The sequence below is a fragment of the Podarcis pityusensis genome (genome assembly GCF_964106645.2).
Source record: "Podarcis pityusensis genome assembly, chromosome: 6".
Classification (NCBI taxonomy): Eukaryota; Metazoa; Chordata; class Lepidosauria; order Squamata; family Lacertidae; genus Podarcis; species Podarcis pityusensis.
The window spans coordinates 93,051,830-93,078,108 of record NC_138030.1 but is presented as its reverse complement, the minus strand read 5'-3'; the positions used below and the strand labels follow the sequence as shown (position 1 = coordinate 93,078,108).

The window sequence follows — 26,279 nt, the reverse complement described above, 5'->3', positions numbered from 1 at the left end:
ACAGCACCAGCCGCATCCCTGGAGTGCCTGTATGCGTGCACAAATGCCATCTCCGGTGCAGATCTGGGTTGGAGGAGGCCCGTGCGAGTGCGCACAAGCTATTTCCGGTGCTCCTCTGACCCAAAGGTGCGCTGGAAATAGCGTGTGCGACCGCGTACGGGCGCGTGCTCCCCCACCCTCCGCATGATCATCGCTGGAGACACCGGCCCGAGGCAAGGAAAGGCTGTCGATGCCTGATCTACACCAGCAAGCCAGAGAGTACATATAGAATGGGCTTGTGTGCCAGGTCAGCATTAATATGTGCTACATGTCGTGTATATATAATTCAAACTCTGTAATGCAAGACTGCATAGTCAACCTATTGCCAAACTTGGATGGAACCACAGGACAGAAAGTTGAATTTACTAATGTTCTTCCAGATTTGTCAGAAATGAGTCACTAAACCAGTGTGACAAACTGCAGAACCCGTGGTCTATTTTATTATTACATCATCACTAAGAAGAAACTCTTGACCTTTCTATCAGTTTAGTGGGCACATGTTGAATGAAATTCCAGCCCAAACTAGTGAAGGGAACATTCATATTACTAAAGGATAAATAAATATCCCTTTTATTAATGAATTTCCCTTTAGCTTCGTTTTGAGGTGCTCTTAAGTATGAAAGAAGGTGCAGGGAATGGCTGTGGTTGTGCTTAAACTGCTGGTTTGCTAAATGAAGAACTTGCTATGTGAATTATTTAGCTTGCTATATGAGACAAAATGGTTCAAATTGGAAACAATATACTTGGATAAACTCAGAATTAAACTGACAAAAAGCAACCAGGGCATCCCATCAGTATTTCTTGTTAGTTATGAAGTTTAAATCATTATAGCAAGGTTATTATTCCAGGTCACATGACAACTCTTTTCTTTACTTGAGTTTAAAAAGTGGTTAGCCTTTGACGTGAATATACCCATTTAAGTGTTCACACCAGCAACAACTACTCCCAGGGTGGGAAAGCAATTGATCACACACCCCATGTTGTTGTTGCAATCTGCTTAACTGCACCCACCCCCACATCCTTAAATTCCTTCCCACAAGAGACTGGAGCTGTTGTAGCTGATGCTTTCTCAGGCACAATACTCTCCCTGCAGAAACTCAACAAGTCAAACTTTGCCTAGTATGAAAATACATTTCTGGAGGAAGCTTACATTTTGTTTGTTTGGCATCTTATTACTTGTGTTTAGCCCCTAACCTATTTTTTCAGGTCTCCACCCCACCCAGAGTGGGACATAAGCTGGAATATGACATAAAGCACATGCAAATTGGTGTCCTCTTTTGTGAATGGGGTGGTGGGTCCAACCCATATACAGTCTACTGAGCCCAGACAGAGAGTACACCTGACAGAGGGACCTGGAAAGTGGGGCACAGCTCAGGTCATTGGAAGATGCATGTGTTGCAAGCAGAAAACCCCAGGTTCAAGCTCTGGCATCTACAGTTGCAAATGATGGGTGGAATTCAACATAGTGCTAAGTTGGGTATGTCTGTGGGGTATGAGGTTCACTTGTGCAATGACACTTTTCCCTCTCTCTTCCCCTGCATGGCCCCTAAACCTGTTCTGAGGAGAACCCCCCCCCCAACCTTCCAGAGCAGATTAATTACGTGACAGGGAAAGGCCGGCTGGGCAAGTGGACCTCATTCTGCGCACACAAAGACTTGGTGGAATCCCACCCGATCCCAATAAGGTGGTCTGAAGAGCAACCGCCTGTCACGAGTAAGCAGTACTGGGTCAGACGAACTGCTGGTCCAACTCAGTACAGTGGTACCTCGGCTTACATACGCTTCAGGTTACAGACTCCACTAACCCAGAAATATTACCTCGGGTTAAGTACTTTGCTTCAGGATGAGAACAGAAATCGTGCTCCGGCAGCCGGAGAGGACAGTTCTGTAGAAGACAGTTTCACACCCAGTTTGAATTTGAGTAAACATGTTTAGCAATGAATGCCAGTATTCACACCCAGGGGCAAATGTCTGGTACCTCTTTAAATAAAAAGTACAATGCTGATGAGTGAGCTATGGATTTGTATCTTGGTCAGGTAAAACTAGAACACTAGTGAGAATACTCTACAGTGGTTTCACAGAGCTGAAGCACAGCTAAGAGAGAAACTATTCAGTTAAGGGGGAAAATACAGTGCTAAGGTCAGATTATTAGCACAAGGCAAACACGCTCAGAGCTGGCTGAGTACCAAGTTACCTGCAACACACAGCATTATCTGAAGGAACATCACATATCTCTCTTCTTTGCCAAAGTGTTTATAGTATAGCCCAAGCATTAAGGAAACTCTGGCTTTAATGAGTTATATAAAAAGAGTTACCTATACTTTCTCTTGATATTTGATTAGCGATTTGTAGTCATTTTAACAGCATTTCACTGACGCTCATTTTTAACTGAGGAGTGTATGAAAGCTACTTTGGGAGCCCCCACTGCCTGAAAAGCAGGCTAAAAATAACATAACGATAAATTGTGACGTATGTAAATAGTAATGACAAGCCACTGAACGGATGGGAAAGGCAGGAGGGAAACGAGAAAGAGAAGTAACTTTCCAAAGAAAAAAACAAATGAGCCTGTGTTTAATATTAACCAACTATGTCCTCTTCCTCCTCAGCTTCAATTTCCCCCTGCACATTCATTCTTCTGACATATCATTTGTGTCTGCAACACTAAGGAATGACCTGGAGTAACCTCCACCTTGGGAAATTACCACGGCCTTGCAAGTCCCGGACTACAAGACAAAGATCCCACATGCTTTCCTCAAGACAGATTAGTCACAGCTGAAACCCAACACTATTTGAGAGAAGGACAAAGGCATTTTCAAAGCCCTTCCAGGAACACATACCCTTGCATATCATCTTTAGTGGTACATCAGCCCAATCCCCAATCAAACTCCAGTGACAGAACATTCCGTTTCCATGAAGGCTTCTTTCCACCCAAAACCCAAGAAATGACATAAAACAAGATGCGAACCAAGGCAGATTCTTCACATCAGGCTTGGATTTTTTTAACTCATTAGACCTTTTATCCGAACCAAAAAAAGGTGCTAAATTAAGAACAGGGCCGCTTAATAATTACTTAGGCCCACTTAGGAATAAGTGGTCAAATAAATAAATAAATAAATGATCAATCAATCCAGGAAAACAGCCTCTTTTGGCTCACTTCAGACATCACGCCAACCCATGGCTAAGGAAATATAAAGATGGTTTGGCATTTTTTTGAGATTGGCAAACCGCAATTAGGGCCATCGCTCAGGCTCCCAAAGGTCCTGTTCCCTGCAGACAGGGTCTGAGCTTTCAAACAGGACTGAGCTTACAATGTTGAGTGCTGTGAGGAAAGAAAACAGGAGCAGCTTGAAAACACAATTTGCCAGCTATGCAAATTCATCATAACTCAATTCATCATTTGAGTTCTCAGCTATGGTTAGAATCCAGTGGTCATCGATATGACAACCCTAAGTGCACGGGTCAGCAGAAGCCATCCCAGGCACCCACAATATTACACACCCACAACCCACACACCGAAACTTGGCTTGAAAGCAGCATTTTTTCCGATCACAAATGATAAAATAGTTTACAAGATGTGCTTTGTTGTAGGGTGTGTCTAGCAATACAACAATTAATCCACTTTACAGATGTGCCAACAGGTCCAGAAAGATTGCAAAACCAAAATACATGTAACAAAGTTTTACTCATAGTAGTCCCATTGGACATGGTGAACACTGGAAACAATCCATTATTTAAGAACTGAGGAAGAATTCGTATTTACTGTACTCTTGCTCATTTGCAGATTCAAAATAAATCCACTGATAAATTCTTATATTTATTCACATAAGATTTCTGCAGTTACTGATGAAGAAATCTCATAATTGCATCTACACCAGGGATTGGCAACCTAAGGCCCGTGGGCAGGGAAACGCTGGTTGGGCGAGTGGCCATCATTCTGCGTACACAAAGACTTGGTGGAATCCCATCCAATCACAATAAGGGGGCCTGAAGAGTTAGGGACTGCCTGTCTGAGTAAGCAGTACTGGGTCAGATGAACTGCTGGTCCAACTCAGTAGAAGGCAGTTTCCCACCCAGCTTGAATTTGAGTAAACAAGCTTAGCAATGAATGCCAGTATTCACATCTTGAGGCAAATATCTGGTAGCTGTTGAAACAAAAACTACAACACGGATAATTTAGGTATAGATACGTTTCCTAGTCAGGTCATACTAGTTCTCTAGAAGAATCCCCTCCGCTGGCTTCACAAATTTGGCACACAGCTAAAAGAAAACTAGTCAGGGAACAAATACAGTGCTAAGGTCAAGTTATTAGCACAAGGCAAACACGCTCAGAACTGGCTGAGTACCACGTTGAACTACACCACCAAAGATACATGCACTGGGTTGTAGTCAACAAAGTTTGATTCAGAGGAAACCCACTGAACATGGTGAACACTGGAAACAATTGGATTCATATTTACTGTATTTCAGCTCTTTTGTTCACATGCAGATTTAAAATCATTTCACTGCTTATCATTTCATCTGCTAAATCAGGTAAGATCTCTGCAGTTACTGATGAAGAAATCTCACCATTGCTTGATTGTGGGAAAGACCAGTCTGCTTCATGCCTCTTTGACAAGTCTTCTTTCTCTTCTGCAGTCTCATAAGTTGAGCGGCGATTCCTTACGGAGATATTTTCTTCACCCACCATAGTGTCAGGCTAACGCACTGCAGAGGAGAAAACTGACTTGTATGAAGTACTTCAGCTTTTTATGACCATGCACTTATCATTCTTTATTATACGATGTATAATTATAAACATTCTAAAAAGCACAGCGCTTCTTTCTTTTACAAAACAAGTCCCTAGGCGTCCTGGCTGCCAGAAAACATTTCTAAATACACCACTTCAGACTGATGAAAGTTGTGAAAGTAGAGGATAGGGTTTGTTCAAAACCACAAACTGTTCCCTTCACTCTCTGAACCAGCCTCTCTCAATCTTGGTTGGGTCCCCAGATGTTGCTAGACTACAACTCCCATAATCTCTGACCACTTGTTTTCCTAGCTAGGAAGGATGGTTTTATGGTTTAATCTAACAACATCTCAGGATATATGGTTAAAAAGGCTGCCTTAAACTTGTATCTTTCAAAAGATTTGTTCCGGTTGACTATTAATGAAGGTAAAAGTTGCAGGAAATGTTTTCTGATCCGATCTTTGTTCCTTTAATGCCGCCAAAGGAAATCTTCCATAAAGGTAAGATTTCACCACTTGCAGCCCTTGCGTTTAAGGTGATATGTCAGTTTAGAGAGATAAATCACACATACACAGCACTTTTTTGCCGCCAGTTCTGATGTTCCTTGCTTAATAAGCAAAACATGACCAACCCCTTTGCCCAAGCTACGATTAAACCATAAAACATCCAAATAACGATAGTTTTCTATCTCATCCAAATAAGAAAACTATAGTTCCCACCTCAGAACACACCGGGATATTAAGTCAAAGTTTGACACTAATTTGACACTGGTTTGTTCCAAAGCTGGCAACCAGAGTTTCCTAGTTCAGATAAAACCAGAAAATGTGATTAACTAAAGGTTTCCAGCTTTGTTAGCTCTTACCACAAAAGGAGAAAACAAGTTATTGACATGCATATTTGGTCACTATCTCACCTTCCCTACCATAGGAAAAGTACAGCAGGTCCCCTATAGGCAATTTTTACTTGTCACGTGCAATCAGGCAAATGGTTTACTGCAAGCCTATTTAAGAGTCGTGCTTTATGCTTATGATAGATGTCAAACTCCATTCAGCAGACTCTCCACACTTATCTGCAAGTATTATTATTCAAAATAGTTTACCAAGCATCAATTAATCATTTTAGAAACTTGAGGTCAAAACAAGAGGCTATATCTAACCAAGTCACACTGGCCATAGACCCACTGAAATCAAGGGTTACGACTGACTTTTAAGTCTGTTGATTTTAATTCGTCTTCTCAGAGTCAGGTTTATCTGCATTTTATTTTTTTAAGACTCCCTTAAACAATATTTTAAGAAAAATAAAAGCTGCCAATGTGGAACGTTCCTCAGCCCAGTTTCATCAAAACAACTTCTCTTGGATGTCAGGCTATAGCACCAGGTGGCCCCACTTACTACTAATGTAGCCATACATTAAGAAGATAAAACAATGGTCCATGTGACTCACTACAATACCTCCAATAACTGCCAACTACAGACATTCACTTTACACAGAAAATCCAAGGGCAATAACTGAGCTTAAAGGAGTTTTTGCATGCCTCAGAGCTTTCCGTTCAAACAACAAGATGCTGGAGATACAAAGGTGCCACTAGCCATTTCTACCTGCACTCTTACTTCACACTAGGCTACCAGCAACTAGGGTGGGAATAACAGTTTAGAATATTCAAAATACTTCACATACATTTTCTTGCTCCTATTCTACAACCTTTTAAGGTGGGTCAGTATTATTATCCCATGTCTTGCATGAGAGAAGTGAAGGGCAAGAGACTGATGATTTATATTTGGAAAACAGCATGTGAGAACCCTCCATCCTCTGGTGGTGGTGCTTCGACCAGAAGCTGAAACCATAGCCCCATTTTAAAATGCAGGATAGAAATGGATGGATGCATACATAAATAAAACAGGAGGACCCAACCACAGATCTCCTGGTGTTGTGTGGAATTTTGCATCACTTCTGGAAATTCACTGTGCTGTCTAGTTCAGGATGAATTCAATTCAAGACCAATTATTATAATTATAACAATTATGTAGCCATCAAAATAACATTTTAGAATATTCAAAATACTTCACATACATTTTCTTGCTCCTATTCTACAACCTTTTAAGGTGGGTCAGTATTATTATCCCATGTCTTGTATATGAGAAGTGAAGGGCAAGAGACTGATGATTGTCTAAGGTTCCAAAGTAAGCTCATGACAGGTCCAAGATCTATACCAGGGATTTCCTGACCCATATAGTTCAGTTCCATGGTCACTACAACACCACACCAGCTCAGCATTAGTTGATTTAATTAAAGTTTCTCATTTGTAATTCAGATCTTCCTACATAGAAGGAAGAAAACTTTGAACTCCCCTGTCTTGAATTCAAATTTCATTTAAAGCAGCTTTGTTTTAAAACAAGGAAATTTGACTATAATTTAATTTTTAAGAGCAACAAAAGTCTATTTTTAAGGCATTTCAAAGATCTGAGATAGCTCCAAATTGATGCAGGTGCTAGATTAGACCATTTGGATTTTTCAGTCAATCAGAACCAGAGAAGTTGAAAGAACTCCGGGAAACCTGCATATTAGTGAAACAAGGGAGGGGTAAGTGCAACAGAATGCACTGGTAGTCATAGGGTGCCATGTGATCAAACCACAAAAAGATGTGACAGTGTATAATTTAGGAACAAGAAGCTAGATGAATTTCCAAATGACTAAAACAGGTATAAAAACTGCTGGCCATCACCTCAGAAACAGAGAGGAACTTTTAAAGGAGCAGGAGGGACATGGGTATCAAAATCTACCACCTCCGGGGATTTACAATCACAAAGAGGGTTTGAACTCCAGGAAAGCAAGACTTCCGGGTCAGTGCCATCGGTGAATGGCGGAGTTCCTCCGACCGGAGGAACGGGCTCCATGGAAATTTGGTCTTCCCGCCGCGACGAAGGCGGGGACCCGCTAGAAATCCCAGGCGGAGGAAGCCTGGGAACGTGGGGTTCGGCAGGGCACCAGGAGCACACCCCCCTACTCACCGGGAACCCCATTTTGGGGCACCGGAGCAAAGTGGGGTGAGTGGCGCAGTGCTGCGAACTGATTGCTACTTTCACGGAGTGAAGCCGCACAGCCACTGCCGGAGAGCGCTGACTTTTTCCTGTGGACAATTGGATTTAAAACAAGTACCCGTGAGTAGAAACGGAAAATTGGATCAAGAAATATCTTAATTTGGCATCGAAGCGGGAAGGTTCAAAACAGGAAGTCCGCCTTCCGCTTTTTGTATATAGACTAAAGCAAAAACTTTGTAAGCTAAAGCCTGGAAAGCCGTTAAAAAAGTCTAAATTTCCTTCATTTAGAATTACTGAAACCCCCTTGGAAGCAGGAGAAAAGGGGGGGGGGGACTTTGTTTAACCCCTGCAGGAGAGGGAGTGAAGAAGGATAAGTTTCCACCGTCTCTAACCTGGGAACGGGGTGTCAGAGACAGAAATAGTCGGAGAGGTTCATTGACTGTGAATGGAATACTTTGACAGATAGTTAAAGAAGAGAAATAAACTGATTCCAATGTTGCCTTTTGCATTCTAAAGAAACAAAATATCTGAAAAATATCTGAAAAATGAAAGTAATTTTCCTTTGTTGGACTTGCCTTAAAAAAAAAAATGGATACAAATAGAAATTGTCTCCTCTAGAGGGAGCTTGTTAATTTGTTGCTGCAGAATACTTGAGGACTCAACAGCTGTGAAATTAAAATCATGGGAACAGCTTTTTCTGACCTTGATTAAAGATGAGTTGGAAGGAAGATTGGGTGCTTGCTTTATGCAAGACAAGTGCCTTGCTGGAACAGATGCATGAGAAGATGGATTTGATGAACGAGAAAATGGACTTGATGGCTGTTGTGGTTAATAACTGTGGACAAACAGGGAACATTGAGACAGAAACCATTCAGGGACCAACTCATGATCCTGTACTGACTGGGCAAGTGCAGAAGATAATGGAGGAGGATGCGGATGCACCTCAAATAATACAAATGGAGAGACCCGAGGCCCTACAGGAGCATAAGCCGCTGTCATTGAAGATTGAAGTTGGAGTGGGCCAGGGGGAGTCTGGAGCTGAGAAGGTTCCTAACTGTGGAGAGACCTTGAAATATGCTTTTAAATACTTTTTGGATTACATTGATGACTGTGGGGAGTGGGACTGTGGGGAATGGGCGGGTTTGATGAAGGGAGATGGAGACAATTTTGGGTTGGAACCCCCCAGAGACCCACTCCTCAATGAGAAAGGAAAGAAATTAAGAAAGAGACCAACAGAGGACAAGGAAAAGGGCAAGTATAAACAAGAAGAAGAAAATTTGCAGAAGGGACATGGAAGAGACTTAAGGGCCTCGGACATAAGACTTCCAGGTTGATGGACTAGATGGAATGGACAGTATGGTCTGACACGACCCGAGACCAGGAAGAAGAGACGCTGGATGAAGATGGGAAGAAAATTTATAAAGAAAATTTTTATTTAGGGAATTAGCTTAAAATCAATGAATATTAGGGGAAATGTTGGAATGAAACTATATGACTCTAGCAGAAATGTTATCAGGAGTTATGTATATTTGAGAATTAAGCTTTAAGCTTTAAGGTATTTTATGGTAAGATAAGGTTAAATAAATTAAGGTAATTTGAATAACAAAATATGGGGAAAGATGGAAAGTATGTGTTGAGCTAATTATTAGGTTAAATTGTTAAGATAAAATTTTTAACAAAAATTGAGAAAGATGGAAAGAATTTGCTGAAATAACTAACTAAATTTGAATACAAAAAGGGAGGTGTGAGGAGGTCAATGAAACAAGCAAATGGAAGTTAAAGATATGTAATTTGGGATCTGTGTTTCTTTTTTCTTTTTCTTTTTTCTATCTTTTTGCTGTATTGTTGTATTGGTTTTTTTTTAATTGTATTGCAGTGTTGCTTTTTATTTTTTCTTCTTGTTTTTTCTATAATTCTGAAACTATTAATAAATATTATTTTTTTTAAAAAAAATGAACTCCAGGAAAGCAAAATTAATCTAGATCTTAGGACAGCAGTCCTTAAGAAAATGGGCAAGAGCAAGTTACTCTGCAATTTGTAGAATCACCTACCCTATAAATTCCTCTGCGGAAAGGGAATGAGCGTTTTGCGTCAGATTTTTGAAGAACCCCTTTCAGAGGTTCAGTTCCCACTCATGAGCTTCTCTAGTTATCCACTGTATGAAAACTCTTTACAGTGGTACCTTGGTTCTCAAACACCTTGGAACCCAAACACTGCAAACCCGGAAGTAAGTGTTCTGGTTTGCAAACGTTTTTTCGGAAGCTGAATGTGCTCCATTTTGAGTGTTACGCTTCCGTTTTGAGTGCCACACTTCCATTTTGAGCGTTATGCTGAGGTCTGTCTGTTTTTGCTATTTATTTTGCTGCTTTTGCGGCTTTTTTGTTTTGTTTTTGTGACTGTGTGGAACCCAGTACAGCTACTGATTGATTGTGTGACTGCAGTACATTGTTAACTGCTTTCATTTTATGGATCAAAGGTCTTGCTAGATAGTAAAATTCATGTTAAATTGCTGTTTTAGGGGTTGTTTTTCGAAGTCTGGAACAGATTAATCCATTTTGCATTACTTTCTATGGGAAAACACACCTTGGTTCTGGAACACTTTGGTTTGGGAACGGACTTCCGGAATGGATTAAGTTTGAGAACCAAGGTACTACTGTACTTCAGCCAAGATCTATATTATAACTTCTCCAGACATCTCTTTTATCAATGTGTCTCCAGCCCATCAGCTTTGAACTGCATTTGTGACCCAACAGCAAAGCATTCCTTATTACTCTTGCCTTCTCCAGTGTCTCTCATCTCCTTTCCTTCTGGGACCCTCCCAGGGTCAGAGATATCTAATGGTTTGGAATCCAGGACCTCTAACCCACCCCAGGGTCCTCCTGAGAAAGAAAGGGAGCAGCTTAGGTATCCCCTGCCCCCACTCATGACCCTTAAAGAGTAATAGATTAACAGTGCATAAGCTGTCTTGGAATAGACACATGAAGTGTTATCCTCAGTTTGGCATTCAGAGAGAAAGTGACTGCCGGCAACTGAATTAAAGCTTGGATCAAATCAGCACAGACTGTATTTTCTGCATTGCTTTGTCATTTGATGCCACTGCTTATCTTCAGTCTGGGAAATGATAGGAGCAGTTCACACCTGATAAAAAGTGGCCTCTGGTGTCCGGTCCGGCAAGCCTCTCCCACCATAAATATGTTACTTTTTAAGGTGCCACCAACTGGCTGCTGTTTTCCCTCTTTTCATCGTTGCCCAAGTTTTCTCCCTCCCCTCTGTGACATCTTCCCCACTGTGGGTACACAATCATTCATTTCCGAGCCGTAACCTCTTGGGAGGAATCAACCTTAAAAAATAACAAAAAAGCCCCCACTAAGCTCTTATTCTATAAAGCTACGTAATTAAATAATTCTCCAAGGCGGGTGGAAAAAAGGAAGCCCTTTGCCCCGGTTTCTCCCTAGCCGTTTCTGCCTTCCATGCCTCACTCCGAGTAAATCCGCATCCTCCATTGAGCTTCCTGTTCCAAAGGACCACATGCGCTCGCTATGGGCCGTGCACGAAAAACGATGGTGCGGGGATCAGAAAACCTTGAGAACTCTGGCGGAAACCTCGCGAACTCGCCAGACCCCTGATCCTCGTTTACACACTGATTTGGCCAACTAATCCCCCTGGATCCAACGTGGCTGACTCGTGAGTAAAGAGAGGGGGGCAGGGTCAGGCGGCAAATGCCCTTCTAGATTCCCGGTGGCGCGCGTGGGCTCAGCCTTTACGCACGAGAAGGAGAGGAGGAAGGGGCGGCCAACGGGCTCCCTTCGCCCTTCTCCCCCTCCCCGCACGCCATCGCTTCCTTTCGACGGAGACCGGGGGGGTTCAGGAGGGGTACCTGCGCCCCCTCTCCCGGCCCTTGCGCTTCACCCCACTCCGAGTCCCTCCATCACCGGGATCCCCACCGTCCCCGGCGCGCCTACCTGCGTTTCCGCGTCTCTTCTCCAGCCTGCGCCGTCGCCTCCAGCTCCGGCTTTTGCAGCTCCTCCCGCGGCGGGGAAGGGCATGAGCGGCCGCTATATGGCTGGGTTCCTCCTCCGCCTTCGTCACGGCGGGCCGGCGAAAGGGGAGGCGGAGGGAACAGGAAACGGCGCTGCGCGTCGGCAGGAGGCTCCGGCTACTGGCCGGCCGAGGGAGCCTTTGGCGGTGTCCGCGCACGTGCTGCTGGGGGAGGTGGCGCTTGCAAAACCAGAAATCCCTGTGTGAGGTTGCGGGAGAAGAGAGCGGGTGGTGACAAACTTGCCTTCTTTTTGTGCCGCCCCCGTTTGGGTTGGTTCTCTCTCTGTGTTCATTTATTAATTTTCCTTATGCTGTAGTTTCTTTTCCTTCTCCTCCTGCGATGAGGCTACATTTTAATATTTTAAGGTTTCAATATTTTAATGTTGTATTTTAATTTTGTTTTTAAGTTGTAATCATTCAGCTTGTTTTTATTATTGCTTGTAAGCTGCCCTGAGCCCGGCCTTGGCTAGGGAGGGTGGGGTATAAATAAAAATTATTATTATTATTATTATTATTATTATTATAGTCTCACACCGAATGTAACCAATCCGTAGAAAAGACTCTTGGACCAGAAGATAGAGACAATGCACACTTTCCTAACATAATAAATCTCTGGGGCTTTGTTGATGGAGGTGAGCGCTGATAGGGAAAAAACATATTCACCACCACTGTCTATACCCTGAATTTGTGGGAGGGTAATAATAATAATAACAATAATAATAGTAATAATAAGAAGGACACGGGTGGCGCTGTGGGTTAAACCACAGAGCCTAGGGCTTGCCGATCAGAAGGTCAGTGGTTCAAATCCCCACAATAGGGTGAGCTCCCGTTGCTCGGTCCCTGCTCCTGCCAACCTAGCAGTTCGAAAGCACGTCAAAGTGCAAGCAGATAAATAGGTACTGCTCTGGCGGAAAGGTAAACGGCGTGACCGTGCGCTGCTCTGTTTCGCCAGAAGCGGCTTAGTCATGCTGGCCACATGACCCAGAAGCTGCACGCCGGCTCCCTCGGCCAATAAAGCAAGATGAGTGCCGCAACCCCAGACTCGGTCTCGACTGGACCTGATGGTCAGGGGTCCCTTTACCTTTAAAAATAATAATAAAAATTTATATGTCACCCATCTGACTGCCACCCTGGATGGCTTCCAGCAAATTTAAACGTCAAAGTAAAACATCAAACATTATGAATCCCTGTGACCAGGTGGGGGCAGAGGAAGGTAAATAACAAATTGTGGGCCTAAACTCACTCTCCAGCAGGGGAGAGCCCCAGTAGCAGAGTTTAAACTTACAAAAGTAAAGCAGCAGTGTACCATGGGAATGTGGGCCATGAGACCCTTTTCATATCCTGTTTAGTTGCATCCAGCGCTGCCCCTGTTGCAATGAACAGACCACATACTGCTAAGTAAGTTAAAAATGCTTTACTTACAGATTCAAAGGTTGGATTCATGCATTTATCCAAGCAGCAGCAAAGAGAACACAGGCAGAATACCTTTGGGTAGAAAATACAGAAAGATGATTTCAAACACGCGCTCTAAGCTTGGACATGTCTTCCTTTGTCAGTTACATGGAGAAAGAGAGGAAGAGGAAGAAGCTCCCTTATGAAGAAAAGGGGGTGTGACCCACTTAAGACAAGGGAAAGAATTCCGTGGCATTAGCCCCTTCATATACTAACCAGTTGCCATGCAGTTATGCTTGACTGCAATTTCCCACATAATTCTGCCACTGCAGAAGTACTCTACCACCCAGCTCATTCCACTGTATTCTTTCTATGAAGCTCGTTCTAACAAATCTTGTTAGAAGGAGGGAGGAGAATATGTAGAGAAAGTGAATACAGTCATATCCTGGGTTAAATGTGCTTCAGGTTGAGTGTTTTCAAGTTACGCTCCGTGGCAACCCGGAAGTAACAGAGTGCGTTACTCAAAACGCCGCACGTGCAGATGCATCTTACGTTTTACTCAGGATGCGAACAGGGCTCCGGAATGGACCCGGTTCGCATCCAGAGGTAACACTGTACAGAAAGCCTTTTTCTTTCACTTGGGGTCATCCAATGATGCTGAATGTCGGCAGATTCATGACAGACAAAAGGAAGGATTTCTTCACACAGCCATCATTGCATTGCATAACTGCTCCCACAGTAATGGCCAGCAACCTAGGTGGCTTTAAAAAAGGATTGGGTAAATTCATGGATGATATGGCTATCAACAGCTCCTAGCCACAGTAGCTCTGTTCTCCCTCCACTGTGACAGACAGTATGTCTCTGAATGCTGGAAATCACAGGTGAGGAGGGCACTGGTGCACTCAGGTTCTGCTTGCTGGTTTCCCACAGACACCTAATTGACCACTGTGAGAACAGAGTGCTGGATTAGATGAGTTCTTGGTCTACCGCCGACCTTCTGATCAGCAAGTCCTAGGCTCTGTGGTTTAACCCACAGCGCCACCCGCGTCCCTAACAACCTCACACTTGGCACCATAATGTTCCCTTAACCTCCAACAACTGTAAAGTGTTCACTCTGCATTTGGGAAAAAGCCACTTCAACTCGTATCAGGGAATAGAAGAGAACTATTGCCCAGGAAGAATGGCAAAACATTTTTTATATCCTTTTGGAGCGACACCTGGCCACAACATCAGTCATTCTCACAGGTGCCATCACAGCCCCTTGTAATCAAGTGGGATAATGAAAGACCCGGCTTAGAAATAAATGGGCCCCTCAAAGCTGCCCACGAGTTCTCCCCCATGTCCTCAGATGCCCATGAAATTAGGGGTGAAACCAAACGGAAAACTTTCTTGAGCCAAAAGATAATGGCCACCTTTTGAATCAAAATTCCTGTTAAAAAGTAGGGTTTCTCTAACCAACTGCCTTATGAGTAGATCTAGGTAGCCCCCAAAGCTCTAGATAAGTTATGGTATGCCGATTCCAATACAGCGGTACCTCGGGTTAAGTATTTAATTCGTTCCGGAGGTCCGTACTTAACCTGAAACTGTTCTTAACCTGAAGCACCACTTTAGCTAATGGGACCTCCTGCTGCCGCCACGCCGCCGGAGCACGATTTCTGTTCTCATCCTGAAGCAAAGTTCTTAACCTTTGGCTTCAACCAGAGCCAGGGCCTTTTCAGCTCTGGCTCCGGCCTGGTGGAACGCTCTGCCTCATGAGACCAGGGCCCTGCAGGGTCTGATTTCTTTCCGCAGGGCCTGTAAGACAGAGTTGTTCCGCCTGGCCTTTGGCTTGGAGCCAATTTGATTCCCTCCCTCTCTTTCTTTTTTTCTTTTCCTTTCTCCTGTGATGAGGCTACATTTTAATATTTTAATGTTTCAATATTCTAATGTATTTTAATTTTGTTTTTAAGTTGTAATCATTCAACTTGTTTTTATTATTGCTTGTTAGCCGCCCTGAGCCCGGCCTTGGCTGGGGAGGGCGGGGTATAAATAAAACATATTATTATTATTACAGTGGTGCCTCGCAAGACGAAATTAATCCGTTCCGCGAGTGTCTTCGTCTAGCGGTTTTTTCGTCTTGCGAAGCAACCCTATTAGCGGATTAGCGCTATTAGCAGTTTAGCGGCTATTAAAGGCTTAGCGGCTTAGCGGCTTAGCTGCTAAAAGGCGCTTAGCGGCTTAGAAAAGGGGGGGGGGAGCGGAAAAAAATCTCAAGACTCGCAAGACATTTTCGTCTTGCGAAGCAAGCCCATAGGGAAATTCGTCCTGCGAAGCAACTCAAAAACGGAAAACCCTTTCGTCTAGCGGGTTTTCCGTCTTGCGAGGCATTCGTCTTGCGGGGCACCACTGTATTATTATTATTAACCTGAGGTACTGTTTCTGGGTTAGCGGAGTATGTAACCTGAAGCGTATGTAACCTGAGGTACCACTGTACTGCCAACACAAGTGCCCCATATTACATCTGGGAGAATAGTTTAGTTTTACAAAGCTCTTAACAGGACAACAAACTTCCCACCTGATCCTTCTGAAAAATAGCATCAGCAGTTACACTGGCTGTGGCAAATGTGGCTTTCAAATGTGCAAACCAAGAACCAGAGCTTTTAAACATCGCACCCAATAATTTATACATATCAGCTTGCTCAAGCAGCTGGCTACCTGACTGCCCTCAATATTTCTTCCTCCATGTAATTTGGCTGACCAGTGTCAAAGATATCTGTGTTATCAATGACTTTCTTGCAAATTGAGCCTGTAATTATTTTAATTATCATTGAAATAAAAAAAATAAGGTCTTATACATATAATAAATGTTCATAAATGTACCAAGCAAACACGTACATAAATATATAAACCACATGTCTGAAGCAGCACAGGAAAACAGCCCTGGAACCAGTTTGACTCCCAAACTGACCATATGTTTTCTCTGCAAAGTCAAAGGAAAAGCCTCCCCATTGTCTCCTCTTTCACAAATCCTGTCTTAAGCGTATGTCTGTGTATGAATAGGGTGAGCCTGTGACCTGGCTCAGGAACTAAGTATTTATCATTAGAAAAGACTGGCCAGGCTCCCCAGGGTATCCAGTCAAGTAAGCATTAACAGGTAACTTGCCAGACAGGAGGTAAACAAAGCACTCAGATTTCTGCTGTAGACCGCCCTTTCTGTGATGTAGGTATGATGTATCTGGGGTGGTGGTCTTGAGCTACACCCCTTCTGTGATGTGTGTATGATGTTTCTGGGGTGGTCTTGGACCCCAGGGCGGGCATTTTAAAATGTCTGTATAAGGGTGGGCACACCTTGGTTCTGGGTCCTCCTCTCCTGCGTGTGAGGGGAGCACCCTGTTGCAACAGTTCAATAAAAATCAGGCTTATGAGCTACTTTGCTTCTCAATATTCTCTGGCTGGTCTCTGTTCTTTTCTCAGACCGATGGAGAACCTACAAAGGTCTCTATAAGGGCTCTTGTGTCCCCCATAAGGGAATAAGGGCAGATTTTCGTTTATTACAATCAATGTCCGAACTTTTTGACATTTCCTTTCCTTCTGGCTTCACTGTTTACAATTCACCACAACTAGTGTCTCCTTGTGTATAATTTCTGAGTCCTTAGCCTTCCCCATACAGATCATTCTTCTGTGTGTTTGCTAATCCTTTCCCACAAAAGCTGGTATATGAACATTTTGTTCCTGACTGAATGTTTTCCTGAGCGTTTGGAATAGTCATGGACACGAGCGTAATGTTCATGGCCACAAGTACAAGATGTTATTTATGCTGCCCTTCAGTTAAAAACTCCAAGGGCAGCTCACAAATTCATACAATACAATGCACACACGGTTTTGAAACTCAAGAGACACAGAACAAAAGAATAATAAAGTGAGTGGGATCCCTGGGCACAATCAGTTAAAGACAGCTTTAGTGGTATGTTAAAAGGCCTGGCAGCTGCACAAATGTTACTAGCCCAGAGATGGAAAGAAGACAAAGTCCCTCCTAGAGAGGAATGGCAAACTAAGCTGTTGGATCATGACGAAATGACAAAACTGATCGGAAAGCTCAGGAACCAAGAAGACCAAAACTTCAATAAAGAATGGGGGGGGGGTTATAATTTATCTAGGAGACCACTGTAAGCAAACATTAACAGGATTGCAATAAAAGTTGTAATTTAGCAAATATTATGGACAAAATGGAGAGACATAAAATATGGATTATGAAATAATATGCAGTTGAAAAGGTTGACAATAGGACCCATGGAGGGGAAGGTGGGAAGTCCAGAGATTCAGAAAAATCTCTAAATATGGATATGTATTTTGTATTGTTATAATTCTATACAGTATTTGTAAAACCAAATAAAAAAATATTTCAAAGAAGGAAAAAGACCTGGCAAATAAATAATTTGCCTAGCACCTCTGTCTACGGATTACAGCGGATTCAAACTACGTACAACACTCTATTATATAGATTTTCAACCACCAGAGGTTATCTTTTGGTTCTTGCATGGGCATAGCCGGGGTGGGGGTGCAGGGGGCAGCTGCCCCCCCAAATCAATCAAAATCAATACAAATCTGAGGTTCCCCCCCCCAACAAAAATCCTGGCTACGCCTTTGGGTTCTTGTGTGAGGTAAAAATCAGATGCTTGGAGACTCAAACAGAAGTTGAACAAGTAAGAAAGATTTATTTAACAGAGCACAGTGGCTAAAACAAGGAATATTTTAGGAGATAATGTTCTTTCAGGAAACAGTTAGCCTATTCATAATTATACTAAATTGAATGGATATGACAGGCCTCTCATCAAGCACAGCTTCTTTTAAACTTCAGTTGCTTATGTTCCGTTATTACGTTTCAGGTAGATGCTGCAGGCTTCTAGACTAGATGGTAAAAGGCTCAGCTTATTTCCAGTTATTTTATTCCTACTATTATTTATTTAATTTATATACTGCCCTATACCCTCACGTCTCAGGGTGGTTATTACACTTGACTTCAGTTCCCTCAGTTGTTGCATAGGTGTTACAGATTCATACTCTGGTTTCTTAGACAGCCTTTTGACATTCACACTTCCTGATGTAGCCTTTTTAGCCTCGGGTGAGAAGAGCTTTGTGCCCGGGACGGGGAAATGGGAGTCAACAGACACTCAAGGAATAGTTTCGGAGAAAAAGCTTTATTCTGCCATCCGGGGTGGCAAAAGGAGCAAGATTCACAAAACAAGCACGGGTTCACAGTCATTTGCACAGAGCATATATTCCCCTTCCAGTTCCCTCCCCTTTCTCCTCCTCCTCAAGAGTCCTGCCCCATGTTGAGTGAGTTCCCCTGAGCATGAACAGAAAGCTCCTGTCTTGGGACTCTTTTGGACTCTTCCCAGGAAAGGGGGATGAGAAGCCTTGCGTTCATTCCATCGTGTCCAAGATAAGATTCTTTTCTCTTGCTCTATTGGCACAGTTCCCGGAAAGAAAAGTGGCAAGTTGAATGTACCTTTTGGCAAGGTCAGCTAGCCTGAGAAGCGACCTTTGCTACAGCAGAGCAAAATGCGCCTGATGCTTAGCTAATGCCGTTTAGCTGCTGAGAAAATGATGTTGGATTTCAGCTGTGACTAATCTGTCTGTCGGAGCCAGCCGTGACAAAGTGGCGAAGTTTAGCATAAAATTATGACACAGAGAGCCAGCAATATTTTCATGATGGTAGGAGCAGCTCCTTTTCCTCCCTCTCCTCCTGCAGCCTTTTTTATTATCCTTTGTCTCTCTCCAGCCGCATGGCTGTTTGCCAGTGTCTCACGTTACCTCATCCGGTCAAGGCTTTTATTGCCCCCTTCACCATATAAGGTTAATACATTCCAATACATTGTAAAGCTCAGAGTGCTGGTCAGCCGAGGTCAGGGGGCACCCTGCAATATTACAAGCCTTTACCGTGGCTTTATGACTCCCACATGCCCTCTTTCTTTATTTTATATCAGAGTCAATACGCGATAAGCGACTCTTTGACACCGGAAGCGGGCCGCGGACTGGAGAACCATGCAGTACATATAGAGATTATAGAAAGAATACATTGGATTCAGCAACACAAAATAATGTAAATAACTACTATAATGATCACTAAAATCAATAACTACTATAATGATCACTAAAATCCGGAAGCCAAGAATATAAGAATTCTGATTCCAAGCTGCATGGTAGGCTTCCTGTAAGAGAACAAGAGCTATTAAAAGTGAAATTCAATGTATATTGACAGTTTGGATATATGCCCCATGATTCTTTCCCCTCTTTAATTTGAAAACAAATGGGGGGAGGCTCATGGAGGGTCAATTGTACTGGAGGCTAAATTGAAAAGATCCATTGACAGGCACACCATGAAGCATTATGCCTGAATGACTGGCATACACACCCAACATTTAGAAGCATGCAATAAACTGGCAAACATAATCATATCGTGTACAAAAATATTATCCCTCCATATCTTATGATAATTTTCTCCCCTAAAAGTCTTATTCAACAACGCTGTTCTTCTAGTTCAAAAGTGGCTGAGCCGTGGATACTGCCAGCCAGAGTAGGATTCTGGCGACAGCTGCGTGCCAGCCGATGAGGTGAAATATGGTGGTTTCAACTGGACTGGTCGTCTGCTTCTCTTCCTTGTATAACAGTGCAGCAAAGGATGGCAAGGCAAATGGTTAGGAAGGCAAACACTGCCAGATGCAGCTCGTGTGCAGCACCTCTAGGTGGCGCATGCGGAAAGGTTTCAATGCATCACCCACAAAATGTTGACAAAGTGTAGGGGAGTTCCGCATGCCTTGAGGCAGGACAACCCACTGATATCGCTGGGTGGGCTGCGAATTGTTATATACTGGCGATGTAAAAGCAAACCGTTCCCTGTCTGCTGGAGCCAGTGGGATGAAGATGGTTCAATGTGGCCAAAAGTCAATTGTTCAGAAATAAGTTGGTCAGAGATAGCTGGTGCCGCTGCTGCGGATTTTTCTTTTGGTAGAGGCCACTGTTCTACCCCCACTGGGGTATCGGTGATCCTGGTTTGCCACACTGGAAACAAGTTGTATCGGTGGCTACAGGCTGGTTTTCATTTAGCGCTGCTGCCAGCAGATAAGCCTTGTGGGTACCTACAGACTGACAAATGCGAAGCATGGCTGCTGTGTCTGTGGCAGGATTGTGTATTATCAGTCGTAACGCAAGTTTACAATCCTCATTGGCATTTTCAAAGGCCAATTGTTTGATAATTATTTGTTTGGCTTCAGGATTTTCAATTGGGCGACTCACTGCTGTAAGCAGCCTGTCCATAAAGGAAGAATATGATTCTCTTGCCTCTTGCCTGATTGAACCCCACCTTGATTGAATACTGGTGGGTTCTGGGATTTTTCTCATTGCTTGTTTAGCAGCAAGAGCAATGTCCCTCAATAAGATTTGCAGCAGTGTAGCTTGCACTGAAGCTTGAGCGAAGGGACCACGCCCCAACATGGCATCTAAGACGTCTGCGAGGGTAACATTTGGATTATTTCCTCTGACTTGTTGTGACAAGGCTGGAGCATAAGCACGGCAGGCAGTTTCCCATTCGTGGGCAAACAAAACACCAGCTGATAGGGGTAACACTGTATGGGCCTCTGGAACCAAGAGCTGGGCTAATGTGGCTTCTAAAAGCGCCTGCGTATATGGGGCTTGTAGTCCATTTGCCTTTACTGACTGTTGCAGCTCTTTCAAAATCTTAAAGTCAAAAGGTTGGTGTTGGGCTTGGGTGCCTGCCGGAGCGCCAGCAGGGGGCACAATAACAGGGAATGCCATAGTATCCTGAATTAAGGAAGAGGCAAGGACTGCACGTTGAAAAGGAGTAGCTGGTTCTGCCACTGAAAGAGCAGGATCATTGCCAGCCAGACCACAGTATTTTTGCAGGATTGGGTCCTCTGGTGAGGAACTGTAGTCCGGAGGTTTGGGGTCTGGAGCTGCTGGCAAAGCAAGTATTGGAACAGTCTCTAACACAGCAGGCTGAATTAAAGAAGCTGAAGGTTGTGTTGGCAATGCAGCCATAGAGATATTTTTTGGTGATAAAGAGCCCATGGCGTAACGAACCTTGCACCATGCATTTAAAATCCGAACACTTATGCTGGGGAGCCCATGAAAATGTTCCCCGATCTTGTCCCAAAGTTTTAATTCCCAAGTCCCATCTGCAGGAAACCAGGGGGAATGCTCTTTGATAGCCAGAATGAGCTGTATTAAATCACCCTCCGGAACTTCCAATTCGTTGGAGGAGAGGAGAAATTTTAAGTCTTTTAAAAATTTCTGTTGGGGAGCAGACAAAGAGCTGCCCATTTTTCTAAAATCAATATAAAATAAGGGATCGGAACTCACCGGGATCTTTTTAAGATGATTAGCGCTTGAAGCCCTTTCCGGGCGTAGTGAGCCGATGATATCCTTTGCTAGGATCAATAAACCTCACACGGTTTCCTTTTAAAAGCCTCAGTCTGCCTCAGACTGTTTTCTTTAAGTTGCCTCACACGGTTTTCTTTTAAAATCCTCTTAGTCCTCAGACGTATTCTTTTATTCAGCCTCACACGGGGCACCACTTGTCGGAGCCAGCCGTGACAAAGTGGCGAAGTTTAGCATAAAATTATGACACAGAGAGCCAGCAATATTTTCATGATGGTAGGAGCAGCTCCTTTTCCTCCCTCTCCTCCTGCAGCCTTTTTTATTATCCTTTGTCTCTCTCCAGCCGCATGGCTGTTTGCCAGTGTCTCACGTTACCTCATCCGGTCAAGGCTTTTATTGCCCCCTTCACCATATAAGGTTAATACATTCCAATACATTGTAAAGCTCAGAGTGCTGGTCAGCCGAGGTCAGGGGGCACCCTGCAATATTACAAGCCTTTACCGTGGCTTTATGACTCCCACATCTGTCTTGAGGAAAGCATGTGGGATCTTTGTCTTGTAGTCCGGGACTTGCAAGGCCGTGTTAATTTCCCAAGGTGGAGGTTACTCCAGGTCATTCCTTAGTGTTGCAGACACAAATGATATGTCAGAAGAATGAATGTGCAGGGGGAAATTGAAGCTGAGGAGGAAGAGGACATAGTTGGTTAATATTAAACACAGGCTCATTTGTTTTTTTCTTTGGAAAGTTACTTCTCTTTCTCGTTTCCCTCCTGCCTTTCCCATCCATTCAGTGGCTTGTCATTACTATTTACATACGTCACAATTTATCGTTATGTTATTTTTAGCCTGCTTTTCAGGCAGTGGGGGCTCCCAAAGTAGCTTTCATACACTCCTCAGTTAAAAATGAGCGTCAGTGAAATGCTGTTAAAATGACCACAAATCGCTAATCAAATATCAAGAGAAAGTATAGGTAACTCTTTTTATATAACTCATTAAAGCCAGAGTTTCCTTAATGCTTGGGCTACGCTATAAACACTTTGGCAAAGAAGAGAGATATTCGATGTTCCTTCAGATAATGCTGTGTGTTGCAGGTAACTTGGTACTCAGCCAGCTCTGAGCGTGTTTGCCTTGTGCTAATAATCTGACCTTAGCACTGTATTTTCCCCCTTAACTGAATAGTTTCTCTCTTAGCTGTGCTTCAGCTCTGTGAAACCACTGTAGAGTATTCTCACTAGTGTTCTAGTTTTACCTGACCAAGATACAAATCCATAGCTCACTCATCGGCATTGTACTTTTTATTGAAAGAGGTACCAGACATTTGCCCCTGGGTGTGAATACTGGCATTCATTGCTAAACATGTTTACTCAAATTCAAACTGGGTGTGAAACTGTCTTCTACAGAACTGTCCTCTCCGGCTGCCGGAGCACGATTTCTGTTCTCATCCTGAAGCAAAGTACTTAACCCGAGGTAATATTTCTGGGTTAGTGGAGTCTGTAACCTGAAGCGTATGTAAGCCGAGGTACCACTGTACTGAGTTGGACCAGCAGTTCATCTCACCCAGTACTTCTTACTCTGACAGGCAGTTGCTCCTCAGACCACGTTATTGTGGTCGGGTGGGATTCCAGCAAGTCTTTGTGTGCACAGAATGAGGTCCACTTGCCCAGCCGGCCTTTCCCTGCCCGCGGGCCTTAGGTTGCCAATCCCTGGTGTAGATGCATTTATGAGATTTCTTTATCAGTAACTGCAGAAATCTTATCTTATTAACTATAAGATTTTATCAGTGGATTTACTCTGAATCTGCAAATGAACAAAAGTTCTGAAGTACAGTAAATACGAATTCTTCCTCAGTTCTTAAATAATGGATTGTTTCCAGTGTTCACCATGTCCAATGGGTCTACTATGAGTAAAACTTTGTTACAACTGAATACATGTATTTTGGCTTTCCAACCTTTCTGGACCTGTTGGCACATCTGTAAAGTGGATTAATTGTTGTGTTGTTACACACACCCTACGACAAAGCACATTTTGTAAACTATCGTGCACTTAGGGTTGTCATATTGATGACCACTGGATTCTAACCTTAGCTGAGAACTCAAATGATGAATTGAGTTATGATGAATTTGCGTAGCTGGCAAATTGTGTTTTCAAGCTGCTCCTGTTTTCTATCCTCACAGCACTCAACATTGTAAGCTCAGTCCTGTTTGAAAGCTCAGACCCTGTCTCCAGGGAGCAGAACCTTTGGGAGGCTGAGCGATGGCCCTAATTGTGGTCTGTCAGTTTGAAAATAAAACACATTTAAAAGGGGTATAGGGTGTTGATTCTCATCCCAGGCTTCCCCAGCTGACTCCTCTGCATCTCCTTACTTCATTCTCTGGACTGCTTTTGCTCCTATAAATTTCTGTGCTGCATGTGAAGCCTGCGCAGTGTCCTACTTCTGGTGGGCTATGTGTACAGATGTGCACTGTTGCACTATGACAGCCTTCACTAACCTTGTGCCTTCCAGGTGCTTGGATGGGGGGTTGTGGTCCAAAACCTGTCATGGCACCAGGTTGGCAAAGGCTGTAGCATCAGAAGGAAATGTTGCCAGCGATGGGATGCTGAAACCACAGGAGGAAGAAACATGTGCCTACTCCACAATTTAACCAGTGCCCTGCATACATCTCATACAGTTCATTCCCATCTTCAATCACAGATATGATTTCTTACATCTTTTATCATCTCCCCAGCATCATGTTCCACCAACTTTGTGTCAGAGACTGGTCAGAGGAGGATGTTGGAGACCGCTTCTCTAGCTTGACCCTTCCAGGGAGGAGGAAGAGGAAGACAGTATAGATTTACAACAGGGGTTTGAAGGAGGTCACAGCTCAGAGGCAGATGAGGGGGAAAGCTGGGAAATCATGGGAGAGACAGAACAACACTCAGCTGACAGGTTGTTATTAGAAAGCATCCCAGACCTTCCATCTCCCAGAAGCTGGTGAGCCTTAAAAGTAGGAGAGCAAAGAGCTCAAAGACAGAGGGCACATAGCAGCACCTGTAGGAGAGACAATGAGAATGGTGAATGAGGAAGTGGGAGAGACGATGGGTGGGGTGGAGATTCACTCGGGACAGTGCCATTGTGATGGCCTGGGATTCCGAGTCTGAGAGTGAACCGGAGGAATCCCAGCCGGCACAGGAGTCCCCGCCTCCAGGGCCGGCTGAACTGGGGCAAGGCCTAGATGCTGAGGAGCCTGCACCTGTGCCAGATCCTCAGGGGAGGCATCAGGTGAAACCATTCTGGCCCCAGAAGTGCTGGAGGACTCAGTGTTTACAGGTGAGCCTCCCCTGGGGCCCAGTAACCCTTCGGCCTCTCCTGAACTGCAGAGGCTTAGGGCAGAGAGGCGAAGGGAACTGGTTTCTCCCAGGAGGAGTGCTCGCTTTAAGGCCAGGAGAGGCGGGGCTCCTGGGGGCCGGGACCGCCCCCGGCCTTAGAAGAAGATAAAGGTCAGGCAGCCCGGTCCCAGGTTGCGGGAGCAACGTCGTTGTGGAGTACCTGCGTTTACCCAGACCTAGATCTGCACTCCCAGTGTGCCTGTTCCACGCCCGGCTTCCTGCTTCTACTCTCCGGTGTTCCTGTTCCTCGCCCGGCTGCCCGCTGCTGACCCACCAGTGTTCCTGTTCCCCACCTGGCTTCCTGCTGCTGCTCTACCAGCGTTCCTGTTCCCCCGCCCGGCTCCCTGTTTCGGACCTCGCGTCTCATCTAGTGATCGTCTACCCTGCTAGTGACTCTGGACTGAACTTCGGCTACGGTATTAGTACCTTTCCCCCCCCCGGGACCAGCACAGCCATTATCCAAGAGGCTGGGTGCTATAGCCTCTCTCTGTAAATACTGAATAAAAAGCAGACAGTAAGAAACATTCCCTTGTCTTTATATGTTCCTGGGCAAGCAGCCGGAAGTCGCTGGCAGCAGCTTGACACCTTGCTCAGAAAATTGATATCATTCCTCATAGACTTTTCTCTTAAGTACTCCTTTGTATCATTACTACTTCGTTTACAAATTCCTTGACTTGATGTCCTAAACAAAATAGACTTGAAAGACTCCATGTTAGGTCTTGAAAGGCAGTGTAAAGGGGGGTGGGGAATAGCCATCAATGCAAATTCCAAAATAATTGTTTATGGAATCCCATTTTGGGACATATTCAGTTTGTCGTGCATAATGAATCTTCTTATCTCCATGTATCAAGTTGTTGTAAAGTTGTAAAGCTCATTAGGAGAGGTGCTTCTTGAGGTTCCACAGCGCATTGTGTAGTAACAGTGGGACACATATAGTCCTTTCCCTTTGGTGCCAACTTAAAATTGTTTCCACTGGCATTTACATGATGTAAATTCTGGAACTGCCCACATTTTAAAAGGTTTTTCATATCTCCTCTCAGTCTCCTCTTCTCCAGGCTAAACATACCCAGCTCCCTCAACCGTTCCTCATTAAGCTTGGTTTCCAGACCCTTAATCATCTTGGTTGCCCTCCTCTGTACGCTTGGATAAACTCAGGATTAAATTGATAAAAAGCAACCAGTGCATTCCATCAGGATTTCTTGTTGGTTATGAAGTTTAAAAAACTTTAGCAATGTTATTAACTCAGGTCACATGGCCACTCTTTTCTTGAGTTAAAAAAAGCCTTTGAGCCTTTGATGTGAAT

The 26,279-nt window shown here is 43.9% G+C and overlaps 1 protein-coding gene across 1 annotated transcript in view; it reads right to left on the bottom strand.

Moving 5' to 3' along the window:
• LOC308480540 (sterol O-acyltransferase 1-like) overlaps positions 1-11,981 on the bottom strand; it is a 35,448-nt gene extending 23,467 nt beyond the window's left edge. Inside the window, exons 1-2 of the mRNA XM_081012207.1 lie at positions 11,765-11,981; positions 4,605-4,742 (exon numbers count right to left, since the gene is read on the bottom strand). Coding sequence (XP_080868333.1) covers positions 4,605-4,725 — 121 coding nt within the window. The 5' untranslated portion in view covers positions 4,726-4,742; positions 11,765-11,981. The remainder of the gene's footprint in view (positions 1-4,604; positions 4,743-11,764) is intronic.
• Between the last annotated feature and the right edge of the window lie 14,298 nt (positions 11,982-26,279).